At 36.2% G+C, this 22,924-nt stretch overlaps 3 protein-coding genes, 1 long non-coding RNA gene and 2 other non-coding genes across 7 annotated transcripts; 4 read left to right on the top strand and 2 right to left on the bottom strand.

Moving 5' to 3' along the window:
• The first annotated feature begins 649 nt into the window (after nucleotides 1-649).
• On the top strand, nucleotides 650-4,088 carry crcp (calcitonin gene-related peptide-receptor component protein). Its single transcript, XM_055181159.2, has 6 exons — nucleotides 650-768; nucleotides 1,391-1,427; nucleotides 1,603-1,701; nucleotides 2,420-2,514; nucleotides 2,791-2,848; nucleotides 3,275-4,088. The coding sequence occupies exons 1-6, from the start codon at nucleotides 761-763 to the stop codon at nucleotides 3,410-3,412; spliced, it is 435 nt and encodes a 144-aa protein (XP_055037134.1). The 5' UTR covers nucleotides 650-760; the 3' UTR covers nucleotides 3,413-4,088.
• Nucleotides 4,089-5,411: 1,323 nt separating this feature from the next.
• tpst1l (tyrosylprotein sulfotransferase 1, like) lies at nucleotides 5,412-11,223 on the top strand. Of its 2 annotated transcripts, none has more exons than XM_055181154.2 (3): nucleotides 5,412-5,679; nucleotides 8,737-9,892; nucleotides 10,415-11,223. In XM_055181154.2, exons 2-3 carry the CDS (start codon nucleotides 9,057-9,059, stop codon nucleotides 10,626-10,628), a joined length of 1,050 nt encoding a protein of 349 aa, XP_055037129.1. In that variant the 5' UTR covers nucleotides 5,412-5,679; nucleotides 8,737-9,056; the 3' UTR covers nucleotides 10,629-11,223. The 2 variants fall into 2 exon arrangements, with proteins under 2 accessions (XP_055037129.1, XP_055037130.1); XM_055181155.2 differs by having other exon boundaries at nucleotides 5,412-5,692.
• LOC129424483 (uncharacterized) lies at nucleotides 10,845-22,895 on the bottom strand. The gene is made up of 6 exons (XR_008638077.2): nucleotides 22,740-22,895; nucleotides 22,252-22,410; nucleotides 20,067-20,166; nucleotides 17,737-17,891; nucleotides 13,330-13,534; nucleotides 10,845-11,130 (listed from the first exon to the last, which is right to left on the bottom strand). It is a non-coding gene; the product is annotated as an uncharacterized lncRNA (long non-coding RNA).
• Nucleotides 11,671-11,742, bottom strand: trnaw-cca (transfer RNA tryptophan (anticodon CCA)). The gene has a single exon. It is a non-coding gene; the product is annotated as a tRNA-Trp (tRNA).
• Nucleotides 12,100-12,171, top strand: trnae-cuc (transfer RNA glutamic acid (anticodon CUC)). The gene has a single exon. It is a non-coding gene; the product is annotated as a tRNA-Glu (tRNA).
• On the top strand, nucleotides 13,378-20,784 carry LOC129424476 (hydroperoxide isomerase ALOXE3). The gene is made up of 14 exons (XM_055181151.2): nucleotides 13,378-13,536; nucleotides 13,786-13,996; nucleotides 14,128-14,209; nucleotides 14,295-14,381; nucleotides 14,476-14,591; nucleotides 14,682-14,854; nucleotides 14,929-15,072; nucleotides 17,697-17,900; nucleotides 18,085-18,171; nucleotides 18,252-18,421; nucleotides 19,211-19,332; nucleotides 19,543-19,643; nucleotides 19,801-19,971; nucleotides 20,089-20,784. Exons 1-14 carry the CDS (start codon nucleotides 13,378-13,380, stop codon nucleotides 20,266-20,268), a joined length of 2,007 nt encoding a protein of 668 aa, XP_055037126.2. The 3' UTR covers nucleotides 20,269-20,784.
• Nucleotides 22,896-22,924: the final 29 nt, after the last annotated feature.

Raw genomic sequence — 22,924 nt, 5'->3', positions numbered from 1 at the left:
TTTTCTCCCCGCGTTTTTGCTTTTGTTTTGCAAGTTAATTTCCTACTATGTATATTTTTTGTGCAATTTAGATGTTTAGTTTTTCTTGTCTTTTTCTTTATTTAATTTTTTTAAATATAATATAATGCATATATAAGTATAATATGTTAAAGTCCCCCGTGGTGAAAAAAACTGTTTTATTGTTGTTTATATGTCTGTGTTTAATATGCTTAAAGACAAACCATGTGCAAATTTATCATTCAACACCATTGCTAATTATTTTCTCCATTAAATTTGAGTTTTCCCACGGTTTGAAACAGTCTTGGTTTTGGTTCACTAAAGAGACCGTTTACAGTTTTACAATCTCAGATAAGATTTACATAAATTTGCATTGACGTGCTGCAATTGTTGTGCTGACCAATATGACATATAAGGCTTATATTGAAAATTGCGTTGAAGTGGATGCAGCAAATGTCATATCGATAGTCAGCACTCAGCAGTGATTTCCTTAAATTTTCAGTAACTGGAAAGTTACATTGATAAAGTAAATGGTAGCCGAAAAGTGATGAAATATTGGGATGTTTGACAATAAAAAAAACCCAATTTCAATAACTCCTTTACGGAGTTAATAAAAATTGTTATTGAAAACAACAATATTATTGGACAACATCATCTCGGTCGAACACAGAAAAAATAACGGGAAACTTGGTAGGAACGTTTTATAGCAGGTTACGTTTTCTAACCGGGTCGTTGTTAGTGGTGAACCATCGATGCGATCAGAATGGAAGTGTAAGCCATCTCATTTGCTTTTTAAAAATACATAATATTGGCTGAAATGTATAGTTAAACTCGTTGTTTAAAATACTCCTGTGGTGGGGAAAACTGTTCTGCTTTAATACGATTGGTGGCCAGTAACGTTAACCATGTGACAGTAGTATACTGCACCTGTATCTGTCCTATGACGATGATAAACTCTGTGTATAAAGGAATTTCGGACATAAATCTCAGAAATTAGCACGAGCTGGTCTAACAAAATGTAAATGCAAAATGTGTGAAAGTATTATTTGAAGTAATGAGGCTATAATTTACGCTTATTTTACGTGTTTATGCATGTTTATAGTCTCCGTGTTAAATTGTGTTTATTAAATTAAATTGCGTTACTACAGATGATGCTGCCACGGTAGATAATCCGTAGACAAATTATCTTCCAAAAAAAAATCTTATTGCATGCAAACATGATGATTTAGATGTATGTTTGTTTTCATATCTTGAAGTGCTATAGTTTGGATACTTATTTTTACAGTCTATACTTAGACCTAAAGAGAGTTCATAAATTTATTATAGTTTTTGTCAAATAACAATTTTTAGGTTATTAACCCTGATCCTTTTTATATAAAAATGTGTTTTGTAGAAAGGATGCCAATGCTGCTATGCTAAGCAATTTTGAGGTCAGTATGCATTTTAAATTCTGAGAAGTCACCTTTTTTACTCAAACTTTTTTGTGTTTTACCATTCAAAATGGTTTGTAAGAAATGCATGCATATGTTTCAGAAGTGTATCTTGTAGAGTCGAATGAGTTGGTTTATGTGTGTGTGCCTGTACACATGTTGTTTACCCCATCAGGTCTATCAGCTGCTGGCAGATTTGAAAGAGAAAAGAAAGGAAGTTGTCAAAAATAAGCACAGCACCGGGCAGCAGAATCTCAACACCATCATGTATGAGGTGTGTATCTTTAATATTACTTTTAATTCTTGACATGTGAGAGATACTACAAAAAATGAGGAGGAAAATCTTCAATCTTCATCTGATTTTTGTATTGTGTAAATTCATGTTTCATTTCTATTTGAAAATATAGTTAATTGAAAATTAAGCTTCCAGATTAAATGCTAGTTAGGCAGCTTAAAGGAATATTCCACTTTCTTAAAAAAAAAAAACACGATAATTTACTCACCTCCATGTCATGCAAAATGTTGATGTCTTTCTTTGTTCAATCGAGAAGAATTTACGTTTTTTGAGGAAAACATTCCAGGATTTTTCTCAATTTAAACTTTATTGGAACTCAACGGTTTAAGGTTTAAAGTTTCAACACAGCTTCAAATGGCTCTAAACGATTACAAATGAGGCATAAGTGTCTTATCTAGGAAAACGATTGTCATTCCAGAAACGGAATCGAATTTGATTTCCATCCCTAATGATTATTTTATGTTACCTTCACTTTAGATCATTGGTAAATACGTTTTCCTTTACAATTTTGATTTAACTTAGTTGAGTGGTGCTCACTAAAACCACACATTCAATATCAGTTTCATTACATTTAATCATCACCAGTTTAAAGGTAGCATTTCTGTTTTTACCTGTGCAAGATTGTAGTTACTCATGTTTATTCATCTAAAGACAGGATTACTCATTCACTTATGTACTTGTGTATCTTACCCAATAGACTCTGAAGTACCTCTCCAAGACACCATGTGTCCATCAGAACCCAGAGACGGTGAATAACTTCCTTACCGCCATGCTGCCTCACAAACTCACCAAGTAAGTTTCAAAACACATTTGCACTGAAGAGTTGTGAAATGATATGTTGAAGATACAGGAAGGTTTAAAGACCTGTGAAGTTTTTATTGACAAACATCCACTTGATCAAATGTGTAATTTTGAGATGTACCATACTTAAGATTTGTATGAAATGATGTATGAGAAAATTTTCTTTTATAAAGCAGTTTTACTCTTGTCAGTTTTGGATTAGTTTTGCTATCTAGTTTTCAGCCAGTGATCATAATAGCTGCTGTTGCTTTCTGTTCCTGTTTAAAGAGCCGAGAAGTTGCAACTCCTTAACCACAGACCTCAGACTGCTGTTGAGATACAACTGGTGAGACTCTTTGCGTACCCTACTCTATTGTGCTCTTAGTCCTTATTTATTTCCTTATCTACAATTTGCACAACTTTATGCATCATTTCACATTGTTTTACATGCTCATTTATGTTATTAACAAAGCAGGACTCATGTAAAACTTACTTTAAGTAGACTTGGTTGTCTCTCCTTAAAGCATTAGTTCACTTAAAAATGTATATTTTTTTTCATTATTAACTCCATCAGTATACCATCCTAAACCTGTAAGCTGAAAACAAAAGTGAATGGAATAAAGGAATCAGTTAACTGCTAGAGACAATAACACTCAACCCCCAAAGCCCAGGCAAACCCTATTGTTTCCTTGCTCCAAGCTGCTGCAAGAAAGACATGACAGTTTTATAAATATGGCCACTGCTGTGAATTTATAATATTTTCCTCTTACAGATGGTAGAAGAGAGTGAGGAAAGACTGACGGAGGAACAGATTGATGAACTCATACAGAAAGTCACAGATGTACTACCTGGTGACCCCCAGAAAGAAGACGGTGCATCCGCTGATCCTGAGATGGAGGCAGACCAGTAACAATTATTTAATTTTCAGACACAGAAGAAATGGACTTAAAACTTGTTGACTGGGCTGTTGAAGAATCCTACAGCTATTTCCATTATATTAATGTGAATAAACTTCAGCCAAAGATACATTTAGAAAAAAATAATAAATGTAATGCCAACCTAAACAAAAACCTGTATTTATTCACCCTAATGTATATATTATAAATACATGCAGTCATGCAATGGCATTTGTTTGTTTGTAATTGAAACTAAACTTTTGAGGAAAGGATTTCAATCTGTATCTACATCCTCTCTGTTGCCTATACTGTTGCTCTTTAATTTGCAAACAATTATGTTGTATAATCAGTTCAGTGACCATAATAGGTGAATTAAGGGAGGTTAATCAAGTAAACCTGTTTGTTTGTTTTTTGTCGGTTTATAATTTGTCATGCTGCCATGGTCGTGTGTAACAGCAAAGTTGTATTGAGCTTTTGAAAGGCTTTTATCTATAAAGTTGCTTTTTTATGTTTTTCATGTAACTTAATATGAATCAATACCATTTAAACACCACATTAGGAAAGCATACACTACCGTTTAAGGTCATTTAGTATTTGTTTCCTTATCAATAATAATAGTAAACTCATCAAAACTAGAATAATACAAATGTAGGAATAGGAATTATGAATTATCCCAAATAAATTAAAACTATGTGTTTAGTTGTATTTTAGCTTATGCATTTTATTAATCTTTTCCTTGAGATCTCACCGTGAGATGTGTTTTAAACCTTTGTGAGTGACTTCACATTCATCCTGAGGTCGTATTGGCTTTTTCTTCATTATTTGGTCCACATCATCCATAAGATAAATGCTTTTTAAATAATTGGTGTTTTTTAAAGGGGACATCATGAAAATGTGACTTTTCCATGTTTAAGTGCTATAATTGGGTACCCAGTGCTTTTATTAACCTAAAAAACATAAAGAAGAACAGCCTAGTAACTTTGTAACTTTTGATTCTCTGCAGGCATGTGGAAAAATTAGGTAATTGAAATTTGGCTCCTTGTGATGTCAGAACTGGATAATACCGCCCCTTGATCTGCACTATCCAACCAGGGCATTGCTATTTAGGGCAGAGATTTGCATTTGCATAGTGCAGCTCATTTGAATTTTAAAATGGCACATTTTTGCTCACACCTACAAATTGGCAATTTTAACACGTAATAATAAATTATTTGTAATTTTGAGCTAGAAATTCACATATATATACTCTGAAAACAGCAAAGATTTATTTGACATCTTTAAAAAAGTACCCTTTAATGAAAGAAATATGTTGGTAAAGTTATATTTTTGTCTACAATTATTTCAAACATTTAAGCATACAGCCTCAGATGAGAATATTAACTTTTCATTAACTTTTCACTTAAGCATTTTAATAAAGTGACCATAAACTTTTGAATGTTAGTTAATCATATTTTATTTGTTTTTAGTTAACACAACTTATTTACGAATTTTGTGGAGAGTTGGTCTTTAAAGATCCTCTAATACCTTATAATACATTTTAAAATTATTTTGAAGGGATTTTTCACAGGACATAAAATACATAAAAAACATTTGCTCAGTGCCAAATGAACAAGAGGTATTAGTCACATATGTTACCAGAGAAGAATAAGAAAGAGAAAAAAATGACACAAAATTGAGTACTTCTAAAATATTGCTTGTTTTCAGCTTTTTGTTTTTTACTTTTTCCAAAGGGGTACTGTATTGAAATCATTCATAAAATGATTAGGTTAACAAAGTGAACATTTTGTTTGTGACTTTCGTAATACAATAAATAGCTGTATAATATATTGTTCGTTATTTTTCCAATTGATCTCTCTCACAATAAAATAACATCAATTTCTACCACACGACCCAATTCTCTACTTTGAGACTGTCATCTAGTAACTCTTTTGTGACAGCATGCCATGTCATAAAGAGAAACCCGATGAGCCAATGAAAACTCTCAGAAATATAACAGACGTTTGCTGTAGCCAATCAGATTGTCGCACTTTTCTTTAGCGCTAACTAGTATGCATCTCATGTGTCTCGTAATATCAGCGTTTTGTCGGTAACGCTTGTCTGTGATTTACGCCTAAACTTGAGTTCTGGATAAAAATGTCTTCGCGAGATAAGATGAATAGGTTTCCCGTTGTGAAAGTCAGACTCTCGTGGCTCGCTGTTTAAACGATCTTCACGTCTGCATTTCATCACACGGTCGTGCCTCTGGAGAATGTAGCTGAGGAGAAGTTGCACTTTCAGCATGGTAAAGCACGCTTGTTTGTGTCAATTATTTTTCTGAACCGTTCAAACTTTAATCAGTTGTCATTTTACATGTTGTCAGGGTCCTGTAAACCTAGCTTTGCCTTATTACAGGCTGCCAGTCGTGTTGGCAAATAACTTTGATCTCAGGTAGAGCCTTTCTCGTGCAACCATGTTAAACGTGTCATTTTGTTACACTGCCAATGCGTCTAATTCAATATTTTCGTCAGACCTATTCAGTTTATTTGTCCTCTGTATGTATCGAATACGACCACATATTTACAATATCAGAAAAATATCCGTTCCAGAATCAGCTCGTGAATCTATTAACGTACTGCACGTCGACTTGTTGCGTTGCTGCTTTGTGCGCTACAAATTACGCTGAAACAATCAAGTTTGCGCATTAATTTACACGTTGAGAAGAAAAGACGCGGGTAAATATGTTATTTTAAGGCGTTATTCATTTAGGCTGTGTTTTAAAATCTTACGTGCTGCCTACATAGATAGCATCAAGACCTGTCGTTAAAACGCACCAGTGATACTCATACTAGGTTAGGTATATTACTAGGTTATGACATATCACATAATGTAAAGGACCATACAACCCATTGAATACGGATATAGCCATAGTTATTTGCTTCTTATTTAGCGCTTGTGAATTAATTTGAACGATAATGAATTAGTTTTCACTCATGTCTGCTTCGTTGAAGTAAACATACAGAGGTGTGATATGCTCAATGTGTGTCATCTTCGCGTACACAAGCATCGCAAACCACAGCTTAAGCCCACAACAGGATGTAGGTTTTGGTGCTAACAGGTGTTCCCTAGTAAAGTCGTACATGTTTTGCCAGAGGTTCAGGTACAAGTCTGTGAAAGTGCTGCAGATACGCAGTACTAAAAGCTGAGGTAGGAAGTGGAACTTAACACTTTCTGCAAATTTCATGCAGAAAGGCAATGTAACCATAACATGCTCGGTTATGCAGGGGAAATTATGTCAAATCGTTTAACCTTCAAGATACACAGAGGGCACATACAACAATAAAGTGCTTCGTTGGTTTTCTTGTTACATTTTAGGTTTACGTTTCAGGCTTGCCAAATGAACGCTAATGAAGTTAGAGGCTCACATTATAATTGCCTAATACTATTATTGTAATCTGGTACTATAAGCAGGGGTGCACATAACATTTTTGGCCATATTTCTTTGGTTTGATGTACATAAAAAATGCTTTGTTGTTGTTTTTAACACATATAATCTTTGTAAATAACTACTAGCCTTATTCATATACATGTAAAATATTGTTAAGGACAAGTAAAGGGTCAGTAATAAAACAATCAAATTATGAACAATAGCACAAATAAATACAAAAGAACAAACATACAAATGAAATAAATAGTGCTGTTTATGTTTCAGGTTGGTCTGTAATACAGCATAGTCTTTACTGTGTAGATTAATCCTTATTAAAGTTACAAAAGTTATTTAGTCAAGACAATGAAATTATGATTTTCTTTGTCTGTGGTTTGGTTAACATAAAAAACACCATCAGCTTTATACTCTTGAAGATGATGGGTTGTTTTTAACCCATGAATGGGTCAGTATCGGACAGAACACTCGGTTAGGTAACAACAACCCAGCATTTTTTTTTTAGAGCGTATTGTCACTTTAAGTGCACAGATCCAATATATTGTTACATGTGCATTTTATTTCTCAACTGCTTATATTCATTTAATGTGTTAAAGACTGTGTACTTCTATAATCAATTCTAGAATCATTCTAAGAAAATTTTGTGTTAAAATGTCCACTCAAGTGCAAGAAAACATAAACTTAGTTGGCATTTGCGTGCTCTCTTTACTATTTGTTTGTACTGGCGTGCTTGTCCGAAGCCTTAAGATGTGGATCACACCAGCCGCGTTTGAGGCGTCAACATCGCGTCTACCGCGTCTACTTTGCCGCTTGAACATTTTAAGTTTACTCGCTTCATTCGCGCGTGAAACTCTAGTCATCGAGACATTCATGTGGAAATTCGCATCATGACAGGCCCTTCCATAGGCTTCTGCGACTCCGCTCGCTTCCTGTAATTACGTCACTACTAGAACAAGCTCTTGATTGGTTAACGCGGCACGTTAACCAGTTAAAATTGTTCAACTTGTGCGCTTGCCGCGGCAACGCCCAATTCGGACCATTCGCGCAAACTAGACTGCGGCTGGTGTGAACGCAGCATTAGAGGTATGTGCAAACAAAATTAATCAAACAATGCGTGAGTAAAGTATTGAGATCTGTTGTTTTTTTTGCTTGAATATTTAAATTGGCTAATCGGGCTGACTGATGCATCGCTGCTAACAACACATTAATTTTAACACGTTTGTAATTATTATCTCACCAATGATGCACAGAGAAATCCCTTGGGTAGCAGTAAATTAGGTTACTATGTAACAAAATTCCAGCAACGTTGGTACGCAAAAGCGCCTTTTAGGCTCCATTTGCACTTCAAATCTTAATGCACAGATCCGATCTTTTGACCATATACGATTTTTTTGCCCTGCCTGAATACTGCAGTTGTTGTGATCCTTAACTTCCTGATTTTTGGCTTTAGTGCTATAGGAGTGTAACTCCTCCTTACTTCAGGGGCGAAATGATGACGATCAGAGCAATCCTTTGTGGAACACTGACGTCATAATCAAGCTGAATCGGATATGCATGTTTAGACACAGTTCGGATCTCTGGATATCGGATATGTATCCAATAAAATTCACATTTGGAAGTGGCTCAGATTGGATAGGAAAAAATCTGATCTCTGTAAGGTTTTTTTTGTGCAACAATATCTGATCTGTATCAGATGTGAGCACTAAATCCGTTTTTTTTGTGCCAATGTAAATGCAGCCTTAGAGCAATGTCTTGTGCACATTTTTAATCGCGCACACACACCAGCATACCAGACAAAGTTATGTGCACCCCTGACTATAATGATCTTAGTTGTTTCATTTTATGTAACATAAAATGTATAGTCAAAGCTAAAAAAAAAGACTTATCCAAACTAAATGTTATACTTTCCTCTTTTTACAGACACAATGGTGAAAACAAAGAGTAAAAGGCTTGAATTACCAAGCCTGAATTTATTAAAGCCTCAAGCAAGACTTTGAAGGACTGCTGCCTGGAATTTTTGCCCATCCCTCCCCCCAAAAACGTACCTAAACTTCTTTTTTTGCATTCTTTTACTCTGGCCCTTTCTGGAAAGCATCTGCTTTTTCCAAGATCCCTGCTGAGAATTTTTCCTTCTCACTGCTAACTGTATTTTCTCAAATTTTCACTTGTGTCATCTTGCCTTTTTGCAATCCCTGTGTACTAATACTGCTCAAACCCAAACTTCTCCTACTCTGTTAATCATGCGAAAACAAACCTGCAACGTTCTTCTCGTCTGTGTGATCATCAGCTCCATCACAGTATTTTATCTCGGCATGAGCACGATCGAATGTCCGAATTCCCGTTCTGGAAGCGCACAGCATGCATGGGCTGCAAATCCACATGCTGTTAGAAACCTTAGCGACCCCTCACAACTCCCGGAAGAGTACAATGAGGAAACCCCTCTCATTTTTGTCGGTGGCGTCCCCCGTAGTGGCACCACTCTTATGCGGGCTATGTTGGATGCCCACCCTCTCGTGCGTTGCGGAGAGGAGACCCGCGTCATCCCCCGGCTGTTAGCCATGCAGGCCACCTGGAGTCACTCGGCACGCGAGCGGCTCCGACTCGATGAAGCTGGTGTCACCGATGAGGTCCTGGACTCTGCTGTTCGTGCCTTCCTGTTGGAGATCATAGTGGGGCATGGGGAACCCGCCCCAAGGCTCTGCAATAAGGACCCATTTGCCCTGAAGTCCCTCTCCTACCTCTCCAAGCTCTTTCCAAGGGCTAAATTCATCCTTATGCTCCGGGACGGCAGGGCCACCGTGCACTCTATGATTTCCCGCAAGGTGACCATCACTGGATTTGACCTGACAAGTTACAGGGACTGTCTGGTGAAGTGGAACCGAGCAGTGGAGGTGATGTATGACCAGTGCCTGGCTGCAGCGCATGGCAACTGTCTTCCTGTCCACTATGAGCAGCTGGTCCTGTACCCGGATAAAGTGATGGGCGAGCTCCTACAGTTTTTGGATCTGCCTTGGGACTCCTCTGTGCTACACCACGAACAGCTTATTGGGAAAGCTGGTGGAGTTTCACTGTCAAAGTGAGTGAATATCCAGGCTTTGAGTTTTAAGAGTTGATGCTTCTGTTGCTTAGTTGGTAGAGATCATGGGTTCGAGAAACATGCTGGTAAAATGTATGGCTTGAATGGACTGCAAGTCACTTTGGATAAAGGCATATGCATAAATGACAAACTTTGCTTTTATCTCAACTGTTTTTGTTCTGCACATTAAACATTTTGCAAAAGAACAGCTTAGGGTGAAAGGTTGCAGAATAAGCAACTCTCGACTATGCAAATAAGGATGTTTTACATCTGTTTATTCCAGTTTCTTCTGCTTTCGAGTATCAGTGTATGAAGCATGCATTTGAATCAGCATTTTCTGTCTCTATAAAAAGGAATTAAAGGGCAAGGCTATATGTGGCAACTTAAAACTTCACAAGTTATTCACTAGAGGGCAGACCAGCTTACTTTCATGACAGCTTAGACTGATGCTTTTGCTTTTACTAAAATAAATCTGCGATTGTTTTTTTAATCATTCCTTATTTTTTTTTGTTTCTCCTCCAGGGTTGAACTTTCAACGGACCAAGTAGTCAAACCAGTGAATACAGACGCTTTGTCTAAGTGGGTGGGCAAGATTCCTGCTGATGTGGTGGCTGACATGGCCAGTCTTGCTCCGATGCTAAGTCGACTGGGTTATGACCCTCTGGCCAACCCCCCAAACTACAACAAGCCTGGTCTCTTATTTCTAAATAATACAAGAATTGTGAGGTTAAACTAAAATCGAAATCAAATTTCAAGTTTTAGTTCCTGTTTGGGGATAAAAATACATTGAAGCAATAAAAATTAGCATTTTTATGAACACACAAAGACTCTACTTGAATTAACAAAACAATGTGGCAATTAAAAAAACAAATGTATTATGGAAAATATGAGTACTAGTTGTTTACATCTAGTTTTGTGCTATATTGTAATTCATTTTCGAATTTATTTTAACTCAAGATGTTTATTGTGCATTAATGGTGATGTTATTTGCAAACTGGTGACTGTAAGGCTTTTATTTTTGTATGTGTTAATGTCTGGTTACAATACAGGAAATTGTGTTTGTTGAAAGAGGAAGTTAACAGTTGCACAAAATGACCACTTGTTTGTTTGTTGTAACAATCTTTAAGCCGTGTAGGGTGTTTTATTTTGACCTTATGAATTGCACACTTTAAATGTGATGGACTTTACATGAATTCTCATTCATTACTCACCACTCCATCACAGGGAAGGCTTCAAACCTGTCAAAATAATGACATTGTTACTTGTTGTTACAGATACATTTTTGCTCCACAGACAACAAATATTTATTAAATGTTTGTCATTTTTAAGAACATTTGTTTGCAGTTATGTGCCAACTATCCAGATAATAGTTACTGGTGTGTAATCAAATACAACAAAAGTTAAACAGCCTATTTAAACATTATACACCATGGCGTGGACACAATGTTTTTTGTAAATAGTTTGTTTATAATTCTCAAAAAAAACAAACAAGTGAGATGGGAAAAGCTTTGTTTTTTATGTAGTTGCATAATAATTCTGCACACTAATAGTTGCCTAATAACGGTGTAATGTTACATAAATATTCTCTTAAGAAAGCCAAAACTTTACTTTTACTACTTAAATGTTCAGGTTTGAGGGTTTGTTAACATTTTGAACTGACCAAGAGCACTGTAGTTGTACAATAACAAAAGTAAACAAAATACAACTTGCCTAAAAATTGTCCACACTGTGTAGTCTTTAAGTTTAATAGAGGTGTAAAAGGGTAAGAAAATACGAATTGACCCCGACGTGATTTGAACACGCAACCTTCTGATCTGGAGTCAGACGCGCTACCGTTGCGCCACGAGGTCTTCGATACGTTGGCGGTGGGTGCTTTACAAGTCGGTGTGACAATACAGACGTTTTTCGTGATATTTTTCAGATTAGTATTATTTCCGTTTTTGTTAACTATTCTTATTTTCTATTTCTGTTTAAAGGTAGATGCTGGACTTGACACTACTATTTAATGCTTGACAATATAACGTTAACTTGGATGTTAACTGGACGCGTTTTTTTTCCATGATTTGATAGAATTTTATAAGACGTTGTTATTGCGAGATTCACAAAATCAAATTTTATGAAGTCTTTCAATGATCTATTAATCATGTCGCTGCTATTCTCGTTATAGTAGATTTATGACTATTTATTTATTCGCCAATTCATACAGATCCCTGGTGGTCTAGTGGTTAGGATTCGGCGCTCTCACCGCCGCGGCCCGGGTTCGATTCCCGGTCAGGGAACTAGCTTTGTTATTATGTATCCAAATAATGCGCACACAAAAACTATTATTGATTCTTTTATTATTAATTATTGTTAATTCTCTCTAGAACTTAGATAGCGCATTATTGCACTTAGTAGTAATAAACAGATTAAATAGTAACCAGTAGCATTACTGATAATAGGTACAAAGAAATGTTAAAGTAGACTACAATGCTGTAATATATAATGAGTTTAATTGTAACTTAAAATTGTGTTAATAAAATTTCGCACACTGCTCATGGTCACATATCAGTTTTCACACTAAAGATGTGAGAAGAGCTATCAGGAAGAACTCGTGCAAAGGCTACACACGCACGCGTGCATGCAGATAACCAGAAAGCATCGGAGGACCTGACTTCACATCTTCAGAGTTACAGGAAAGGTAAGTCGATGTTATTTCATTATCTGTGTTTGCTGGCACTATTAGTGTCACGTGGACGAATTGTTGTTACTGATATGTGACCATGAGCAGGTTCATACCTAAACTTTAATGTACTGATGAAAATCTGTTGATTTTAGACATACATGTACACTACGCTATATGAACTAGTAATGCCTTGCAAAATATGCCTTTAAAATCATTTTAAAACCAACTTATGGCATCAAAAAAATATGTTTTTCTGAAATTACATTAGTGTACTAAGTTTGACTTGGGGACTTCTAAAATTGTATTTTACAATGAGATTGTAGTTATTTATTTTTGTTGTGGTTTATTGTGCCTTAAAGATGTACTTCCTAAGGATGTATATAGCGTAACATTTCCAATTCAAATATGTTAGGCTGTTTTTGTCAGCTCCATATGCAAATATTTGCAAATTAAGGCCATGGGGTTTTGCAAATCTTGCATGGGTCCTAACACATCACTTTAAATATTCAAACACGTTTTTAACACGGTAAAAATATCACTGGATGGAAAATGTTTACTAAAGCATGCATATACTTATATGCATATAATTCATAGTTAGATACAGTAGTATTAAAATCTTAAACATTGTGATGTTTGCGTAATCTTTGTATGCTTGGCAGTATTCATCCATTTAATTCAGCAGTTCATTTCAACAGCATTCTTTTGAACTTCTCTAAATGTTAACATGTAAAACGTGTTTTCTTATCTTATTGGGCTTGGTTTTTAGACTCACAATATGATTTTTAATCATAGGCTTCTGTTTTACATGCTTGTAGACCTTATGATGAGCCAAATGGATGGGTTTCATGTGACAATTCGAACCTCCGCAACACCTCTCTCAGGAACTTATGGCATCGTTTGGATCTCTCTGATTGGCACTCATTGCGAGACCCCTCCAGTCAGCGTGAATCCAGATCAACACCGTCTCCTGCCCGGCTCTGTAAAACATTAACCTTTATAAAAAACATTTCACATGGTCCCTAAAACAGATGTATACAGTTACTATAAAAAGGAAATGTTACGAAAATTTGCCTGTGGTTCAACGGGTAAACGATAGTGGTATTCCGAGGTCATGGGTTTATGTGACTTAAACAAATGAAAAGGAAGTGTCATTGAATGTATTTCAAAAATAAGAACAGAATCTAACATGCAAATGTGTCTAAAATTTTGAGTTTTTTCTTTACAACAGGCCTATACCATTGTCATCAAGCCTACAGACGAAGTTGGCCAAGTGGTTTTACTGAAACTCCGTCTTGAGGCTCACCCTGGCTTTCCGGACCTGAATTGGCACTGCCAGGATATTCAGGTCAGGCATTCTGAAGATTCCAACATAGAAGTATTCCCATGCAATAAATGGATTCGGAGTGAAGATGGTTACATTGAGCTTCGGAATGACAAAGGTGAGCGATTTCTTTATTCAATGGGAAAAAATGTATATTTTCAGATAATTCCAGACAGATCACCACCTTATATAGTTGGTTAGCCTTTCGTACTTTCTTTAAAATCACAATTTCTCTTACAATGTCTTTAGTGTGTCTAAAAAAGGAGGAAACATTGCCAATCCTGACAGCTCACAGGGAAAGGGCTCTTCAGAATAAACAGCAACACATCAGGTACACCATTATATCAATTTTTGTTCACCAATCACACTATTTTTTGAAAATGTAAATGGATAATAAAGATGGTGTTTGTGTGTAGGTGGGCCACATTTGTTGAAGGGGGCCCTCATTGTGTGGACATGTCCAGTTCTGCCCTAGATCCCAACATGAGATATGTCCGTCAACGGTAGGGCTGTTTGTATTTTCTAGTTCTTCTCTTTAAAGTGCTCATTTGAATATGACAACTTAAAATATTAATATATCTGCCATTTTTGTCAACGACCAGTCAACAATGTGCACTATCTAAAAGGTTTTGCTGCAAATGGAACATCTTGGAAAAGTTTCCAGGAACTTGAGACATTCTTCCTGTTTAATGGAGGAGATAACCCAATTGCCAGTATGAAAAACAAACACATTATGACAATAATACAAAAGCCTTATTTTCGTATTATTAGTTTTATCATTCCATGTCCTGTATTTCTCTTAGGATATGTTCAGGCCCATTGGAAAGAGGATGCATTCTTTGGATATCAATGCATCAATGGTTCCAATCCTCTGTATATCAAACAGATCCACAGCCTACCACCTAACCTGGCTGTCACTTCAAAGATGGTCAAGACTTTTCTGCCACAGGGGTCGACCCTGAAGCACGAGATGGAGGTACGTTTGTGTGATTTAGGACGCATTTGGATTTGTCAGACTGTAACATAACTCTCATTTTATGTTTAAAACAGAGTGGACATGTTTATCTTCTGGATTTCGAGATTTTGGATCATTTGCCTGCTAATACTGTCAATGGCAAGCAGACGTACATGACTGCACCTTTATGTCTTCTACATTATGACCAACAAGGAGAGCTTAAGCCAATTGCCATACAGGTATGATTTTATAGTTTCTGCGTGTGGTAATCAGAATATGTAGGCAGATTTGAGATTAGATATGAAACATTTTTTGAAAGATGACATTTCCTGCATTGCGAAATAAGCTTCTCTAATTTCTCAATAGCCACAGTTTTTTTCCTGAATTACAGTTTAAGTTTCATTTGTAACTTAATTGTAACCTAAAACCTTAATGTTAATTAAAAAGTATTATTTCATTAAAAGTTATTATTTCACAAATGTTATTTTTGACAGTTCATTGTTATTTGACTGCAATACATGCAAACATCTCCACTTCCAAAAAAGTTTTCAGGCAGTCTTTACTGTCCTTTCTGAATAAAGGTAAAAGGCTAAAAAATTCAGTCATTATCTGAATATATTGGGTAAACCTCCTTTAACTGGATAAAAAACTCACTGAAAAAAATATTCATTCAATTTACTAAATTTTTTAAGGTAAGTGGTTGCAATCAATTCATTTAAGGTACATTTAAACAAAACTTTCGAATTTTTTTGTTTAAATATAGCTTAAATAAATTGATTGCAACCACTTACCTTAAAAAAAATTGAGTTAAGATAATGCTAATATTTGAAGGTTAAAACTAAATATATATCTCAAATTCAAAAATATATTTAATTAAGCTTTTCTTTCTACAATGTGTATTTAGCAGTTATTTTAAGCATATTTTTGGCCAGAGAATTTTTTTTTGCTGAATGCGAAAAATTGAACGTTATGCAAATGTTGATTGACTTTCAAGAGCAACTGCAAATGAGAGCGAAGCAGCGGATATCATGTCATCCATCTCTTGTCAGTTACTGGATTGGACGGCACTTATTTGTTTATGATAACCAGAATTAGAAATGCTTTCTAACAACAAAGTCGCTGTGTACGTACCATAACTCAAACTATTGGCTTTCAAAAGAAAGAGTCAACTCGATCCTTTTACGTGAAAATGCTGCGTCACGCCTTGCAAATGCGTTCTACGTAGTTGCTACCGTAAACAGTGGCGTGTTTACCCACCACGCAAACCACGCAATTGCATGGGGCCCCACGGGCTTGGGGGGCCCCCTACTGGCCACAAGGTGTGCGAAAGTATGTTACGTTTATTCAGACCCAAATCTAAGGTACGGATAAAGCATGCACAAGCAAGATATGTGCGAGTCTGTATGCAGAATAATATTTGCGCGCATCCTTGTGAGGGCACATATAGGCTACTTCATGAGCGAAACTCTACGGGAAAACGCACCTCTGCTCAGCGCTCACAAATGCAGCCACACAAGTGCTGGAATGAGCGCTCCCTCGACTCTCTCTGCTCTCGTAACTGCACAACATTCACTCTATGGTCAAGTTTACTTTAAAGACTTTAAGCTTCACACCTGTGATTGGTGACACGCATTTTGTGTTCCACGCTCGTACAGGTATAAACATGATAAAGACACCACGCAGGGGTTTTAATCATGTCGAAAATAGATAAATCATATTCTGTATCTCATTATTGTCATCAAATCTCATCTTTAATGTTTGTCTAGTCTATATGCTTGTTGTATCTCACAGTAAGTTTGGTTTTACAATATGAACATGAGAGTTATGTGATTCCCATCCATAAATTCAAGCAATAACCAACTTACAATGTTGTTTGCTGGTGTTTGTTAGTTCAGTTTATTAGATCAGTATGAATCCTAATCTAATGCTTCCTCTTTTCCCTCATTTAGTTTTTTTAGTAAGATGTCAGACATTGAAGTTGCAGTATTAATTACATTGTTTGAAATACATCCTGTAAGACATTTGCGAGCAAAAAATATATCTGAGAGGGGCGTGAAAAATTTTTTTTAAACCAAGAATTTTTGTCATACCAAACTGTAACAATTTAGTGTTATTTTAAGCAGTATAAAACAAAATAAACCTGGTTTATATATATCTCACTTAATTCTATATACTGAATATTATTGTTGTGCAATTCAATTGAAAAATCTTGGGCAATGCTGGGGCATGGGGGGCCCGGTTCTTGGACTTTGCTTAGGGCCCCCAAAATGGTAAACACGCCACTGACCGTAAATACACGAACCCTGTGCATAAAACCAAGACGCTGTGCTCTCACACTCTTTGCGCTGTGAATTTAACAGAAATCATGAAGAATATCTGGCGTTCTTATTACTTGGAGTCATGTTGAAAGATGAGCAATGCGTTGCTTTACAAACTGCAGTGATTTAGCAAGACTCTGTGTCCTCTTGGCTAACGCTTATAACGTTATTGTTTGGGTGTTTACTACCAAGCTGTGAGTTCGCTAACGTAAGTGTGAAGCAACATTTTCCTTTTAAAGGTTTTATTTATAAAGCAGTGTGGAACAGTTTAATTATTAAAAATAAGAAAAAACACCGTAGTTCCTTTTCACTGTAAACACAACTGCGACCAATCAGGGCAGAGTAGCATTATACAAAGCAGGGCAAGATGATTCATGTGAAAAAATAAATGCATATTAAAAAAACAAAAGTGTTTTTTTGACCTTGCATGCATGTAAACCTGTTGTTGGGGACTCCCAAAAGCAAACATTAATCTTTTAAATAGCAAAATATGTGCCCTTTAATTCTTATATTCAATGTTTAAATTACAATATTTCATTTTCTAGCTTCAACAGGCTCCTGGTCCACAAAATCCTGTTTTCTTACCTTCCGATCCTGCACCAGATTGGTTGTTAGCAAAGATGTGGGTGCGTAATTCCGATGTCCTGGTCCATCAGCTGCTTTCTCACTTCTTGCGCACTCATCTTTTAGGAGAGATGTGCTGTACCGCCACGCTCCGACAGCTGCCAGAGATTCATCCACTGCACCAGGTATTTAACAAAAAATAAAATGAAATAATTTACTCACCGTCATGCATTCCCAAAAGCATATGACTTCCTTTCTTCAGCTGAACACAGACAAATAATATTATATTAAAATGCCTCAGAGTTATCTTCTTATATGGGCCTCAACATCTCAACAATCCATTTTTTCTTTTGCTTATATGTGTTTCAGCTTCTGATGCCACACTTGCAAAGCACTCTTCAGATCAACATTCAGGCTAGAGAAACTCTTCTGGCCAAAAATGGTGTTTTTGACAAGGTTGACCTTTGAAGAAAGTCAGGTTATTTATACTTGTTAGTTAAATGAAACATATTTACTCTGGTTTCACTTCTCTATAGGCTATGGCCTGCGGTTTGGATGCGGTAGCCCTGCTGGTTGCAAGAGCAACGCAGCGTCTGCGCTACAGTGCCATGTGCGTGCCAGATGACCTGAGATCCCGTGGACTGGATACTCTCCCAACCTGCTATTATGCACAAGATGCTCTCAGGGTTTGGGACGCTTTATATAGGTACGTAAAGAAGATACGGTGTGGTTGAATCAATTCCTATGTGTATTCTGTTATGTCGCTTTGATGTTTACAATGAACGCATGATTTGCATTTGCTAGATGTGTCAATGACGTGAGGTTGATTATTTTGTGTCCGTATGGTTCAATTAAATGTAAAATGGTTAAAATTTCTAAATAAATTTGCAGATTACTTGCATACATTCTCTTTTTTGAGGACCAACTCTAAATTTCTGGTTTTATTTCATTTTGAAATAATATTTGGGGGATAATTGCAAAAATGTCAATAGTGTAACTACTATTTTTTTTAAATGAAAATATAAATATATTCATAAAAATGTGGAATAAAATATAATCATCTAGTTTAGTGTAATATGATTTTTTAAAATACATTTTTACATCATTTGTCAAAGATTATTTAGAAAACAGAGCCGTATTCAGCATATGTTAGGACAAATATTACAAAAACGCATTAAAGAAATGACTAATAAAATTATATTTTAAAATGATTTTTTTTGATGATTACGCCTAGATGCCATCAAAGTGGATAAAATATTTAATATTTTTCATTCTTTGGCACAATTGGCGGTTACACCATTTGACGTTTTCAGGTCCATTCAGTCTTACTTTCATAAAAATGGTGCAAATGTAATTTTTTATGGCATAAAATGAACATAAATACACTATGTGCATTGAAATAAACCTGATGCATGCTTTTAAAACAATTTTTTAAAATTATTTTTGAATTTCTCATCTTGCCAAACCGTTTTTGTCACTGACCCGCCATATACAGGTTTGTTGAGGGCTGGATTAATTTGTATTACTGTGATGATGAGAAAGTCCAACAGGACTGTGAGGTACAGAACTGGATCAGAGAGATCTTCATGGAAGGATTCCTCGGCCTCACTCACACAGGTTTAACACTCCGACCAAAATCATCCACGTTAAAAACATAAAAGTCCTATGCATAAAATGTATAGCAACATATTCCAAAATGTGCTAAAGCGATAAAGTCTTTCATGTAAACTAAAATTTTATCCATACCAATAGTGACAGTCAGACTTACTGAACTCACATTAGTCCTCATAACTGTACATTTAAAATGATTCATGATTTATTCTTCAGAAATCCCACCGTCATTTCAAACTACTGCTGAATTGTGCAAGTTTATCACGATGATGATCTTCTCCAGTTCAGCGCTTCACTCAGCTGTGAACTTCTCTCAGGCATGTTTAGTATGAATGACTTAATCTATTTATTACAACAAGCAGTCATGTGTGATCAGTGGAATCCTATTCAGTCAACTTCAATTTGTGCATCCTATTTCCATTCAGTAATTTTGCGTTTTGTCTTTCCTTCCTTTAAAAATCACCTCTCTTTTAGCTGGATTACAACCTTTGGATACCTAACAGTCCAGGTGTCATGTTACGCCCCCCTCCTCAGACCAAAGGCTTATTATCTGAGGATGAGCTTCTATCTTTCCTTCCTGAGGTTAACACCACTTGCAGCATTCTTACTGTCTTGACCATGCTGTCAAAGCTTGCCATTGACTATGTAAGTGCACCGTATAGGCTGTTGGATGTGTTCTTTATAAATTGGGTCGAATGTTTTGGGAACATGTATAATGATGGTGCAGATGTGAAGCTCACCAAACGTTTTGTTTATCTTCAGGTGCCTTTGTGCCACTATAAGGAGTGGTACTTTAGCAGTGGTGCCACCCTCAGGCTTGTGGAGAAGGTACAGAGAGAGCTGAAGAAGATAGCAAAAGACATTAAAAAAAGAAACAGCCAGCTGGAGTTACCCTACGTTTACCTGTCACCAGATCGCATTGAGAACAGTGTGACTATCTGAGTTCATTAGTTAAAGATGTACCAAAAGGGTTTTCTAAGTAACTTGTTACATCACTAAAGCCTGGTGTTTATTTACCAATGCACACTTAATATTGCAGTTTCAGGCTATTTTTAAATGTTTGAAAAATGTGGGTTTGTTGATTTTTGTAGGTTGTAAACAACATGTAAATTCAAGATTTTTATTTGTTACATTCACAGTTATGTACATTAACGGTGCATTGTGTAACTTTCAAAAGGATCTCTTGACAGAAATGCAATATATTATACATAACTATACAACAGCGCTGCAACAAAAAAGGTTAAACAGAAACATTGATGCGTTGAACACCCTGTTCTGATGAGTGATGACGCAAGAGTTGCAACTACGGTAGCTGAGAAGGCCATTCTTTGTTCTTTTTGAAATGTTTCTCAAGCCTAATAAAACTGTTATAAATATGTGTTTAATACTGTAAAATACGCTCGATGTTAAAGTCACCGACCTTGCCATCCAGAATGAAATAAAATATTTCAACTTGGACCTATTGTGAAAGCTGTCTCTTTAGTATGGCATGGTTTATTTACATGTTGCTGCTGATTGGACTGCAGTTCTGACACACCCACCAAACAAGAGAAAATGTATCTCAAACCCTGTTGCATACACCGGTGCACATCATTTCCAGGAAACATGTCGTTCAACCTGGAAACCATAGCAAAACGGTGCACACCGTTTCTTTAACGTGCCCCAGTTTCTGTTTCTCGAATTTGATTGGCTGAGAGCTCTTCCCACCCTTCCAATATTCTACTGATAATATAACAGTAAATGCTTCACCATTTGTATCATTCCACCATCTACTGGTCATTTTACAATTAGTGAGGGAGGGTTCTTAAAACACTTGAGCCATACGCTCATCTCTGACTGGAAAAAGCTGCCACCAGAGCGGATGGTCACACACACACACACACACACACATACATGGGCAAAAAACGCTGTTTATAAACAGTTTCCGTGTGTCTCCATAAGTTTCCTAGCTCGTGAATCAATCTGTGAATCCCAATCGGAAATGACATCCCTATGCCCTATTCCCTTCGAAGATCAGAGCTCTTGGATGTAAACTTTCGAGGAAGTAGCGCAATAATAGAGATGAGCCGGATACTCGGCTGAAACGAGTATCCGGTACGAATAAAGCACTTCTGCCAAGTATTATACGAGTAATACGAGTCAATATCTGTGCTCGGATTAAATGAAAATCGTCATTGGGTAGCTGATTGTGTCAGCGTGATAGGCTAGTAGTAACAGCGCCCCTCCCCTACACACATACAGATGTATTGTGTTGCTGTGTCCCGCTCTGTTCGCTCACTCACACACAGAACAGCTCTCTGTTTCTCTCCCGAGTGTCTGACACGTTTTTTGCTGTATTTCATAAAAAAATAAAGGTATTAAACTAGTGTTATAAATATTACAAATTAATTATTAAGCTACACACACACACTCACCTGGTGTGGAAATAAACAAGAATTAAAAAAATAAATAACACTGATCATAAAAAATTAAAAGTTAAAAAAGAAAGTTATTTTGTTCATTACATTTTACTTCATAATTGCATACTGCAGCACTGCATTGTTTTGATTTCATTGTTGCAAAACTTGTTCTGTAATATAGTTTGTTTGCTATTGTGATCAAAATCATTGATCTGAAGCTCAATCCTGATGCTGTCCTGTAAATATTTTTCTATATTTTTCGCAATAAATATAACAATTTCTGATCAAACCATATATTAATTGCATGCTTTAAATAACAGCCTACCAGTTAAAGCCTGCCCATTTCAAGACAAACCCCGCCTACTTCCGGGTTAGGCCACACCCACTCCGAGTACAGATACAGATAATTCATATGGTTAACAGATACAGATAATGCCGTCCTCGCTCATCCCTATGCAATAATGTCAGTAGACGATTAAAATACACTTGGTGAATAAAGCAATGAAAACCATCATTTTCTCTTTACACTGTTTGGAACTGCAGGTAAGGACACTTATTCTGTCCTGGCAGATACGTCTCTGTATTGTTAGACAGATAGTGAACATCAACAATAAGACTCAGTAGGCTTGACTCCAGGTTGAGTGTTTTCTTTTCTGAAATCTTGGTTGTTTTCTTTTTTGTAAAACTGTAATACAGTATAAAATAAACAAAATGTTACAGTCAAATATGTGCAGCATCAACATAAATATAATAACCACAGCCCATATTACAATATAATTCACTCAAATAACATAAATAAATGGGCTAAATCAAATATAGGCAAATTAATAATCATAAATGAGGCTTAACAGCCTGCTAACTCTGAATATATAGCCCAGATAAATACATGCTAGCGGTTAGCATCACAATTAGCTTTCACTCGATTTTTACTGAAAATAAATGCTTTTAAACAACAGTAGTAGAACGTCTACACATGTTTTAACTACTTAAACAACTGTGATAGACCATACTCACTGATGGATCTATTCCAAGGATAGACAAATAACATTAGTGGAGGAGCATTCAGTCTGCATGTACACCTGTTGATGAACTCATTACAAGCGCAATGACTCCAAATACCACCAGATGTCGCTACACAACATTAACAAAGCACTGACACTGATAGGAGTCAGAACAACACTGGCTCATTGGGACACTTG

This window comes from Misgurnus anguillicaudatus, chromosome 9 (assembly GCF_027580225.2).
Source record: "Misgurnus anguillicaudatus chromosome 9, ASM2758022v2, whole genome shotgun sequence".
Lineage (NCBI taxonomy): Eukaryota > Metazoa > Chordata > Actinopteri > Cypriniformes > Cobitidae > Misgurnus > Misgurnus anguillicaudatus.
The sequence above is the reverse complement of the archived record's forward strand: the minus strand, read 5'-3'. Positions and strand labels throughout refer to the sequence as shown.

Coding starts and splice junctions, on each gene's coding strand:
- tpst1l (XM_055181154.2), top strand. CDS start 9,057: ATGCGAAAACAAACCTGCAACGTTCTTCTCGTCTGTGTGATCATCAGC. Junction 9,893..10,414: donor GGTGGAGTTTCACTGTCAAA/GTGAGTGAATAT, acceptor TTTCTCCTCCAG/GGTTGAACTTTCAACGGACC.
- crcp (XM_055181159.2), top strand. Junction 2,515..2,790: donor CTGCCTCACAAACTCACCAA/GTAAGTTTCAAA, acceptor TCCTGTTTAAAG/AGCCGAGAAGTTGCAACTCC. Junction 2,849..3,274: donor CTGCTGTTGAGATACAACTG/GTGAGACTCTTT, acceptor TTCCTCTTACAG/ATGGTAGAAGAGAGTGAGGA.
- LOC129424476 (XM_055181151.2), top strand. CDS start 13,378: ATGATGAGCCAAATGGATGGGTTTCATGTGACAATTCGAACCTCCGCA. Junction 14,855..14,928: donor CCCTGAAGCACGAGATGGAG/GTACGTTTGTGT, acceptor TGTTTAAAACAG/AGTGGACATGTTTATCTTCT. Junction 19,972..20,088: donor CAAAGCTTGCCATTGACTAT/GTAAGTGCACCG, acceptor GTTTATCTTCAG/GTGCCTTTGTGCCACTATAA.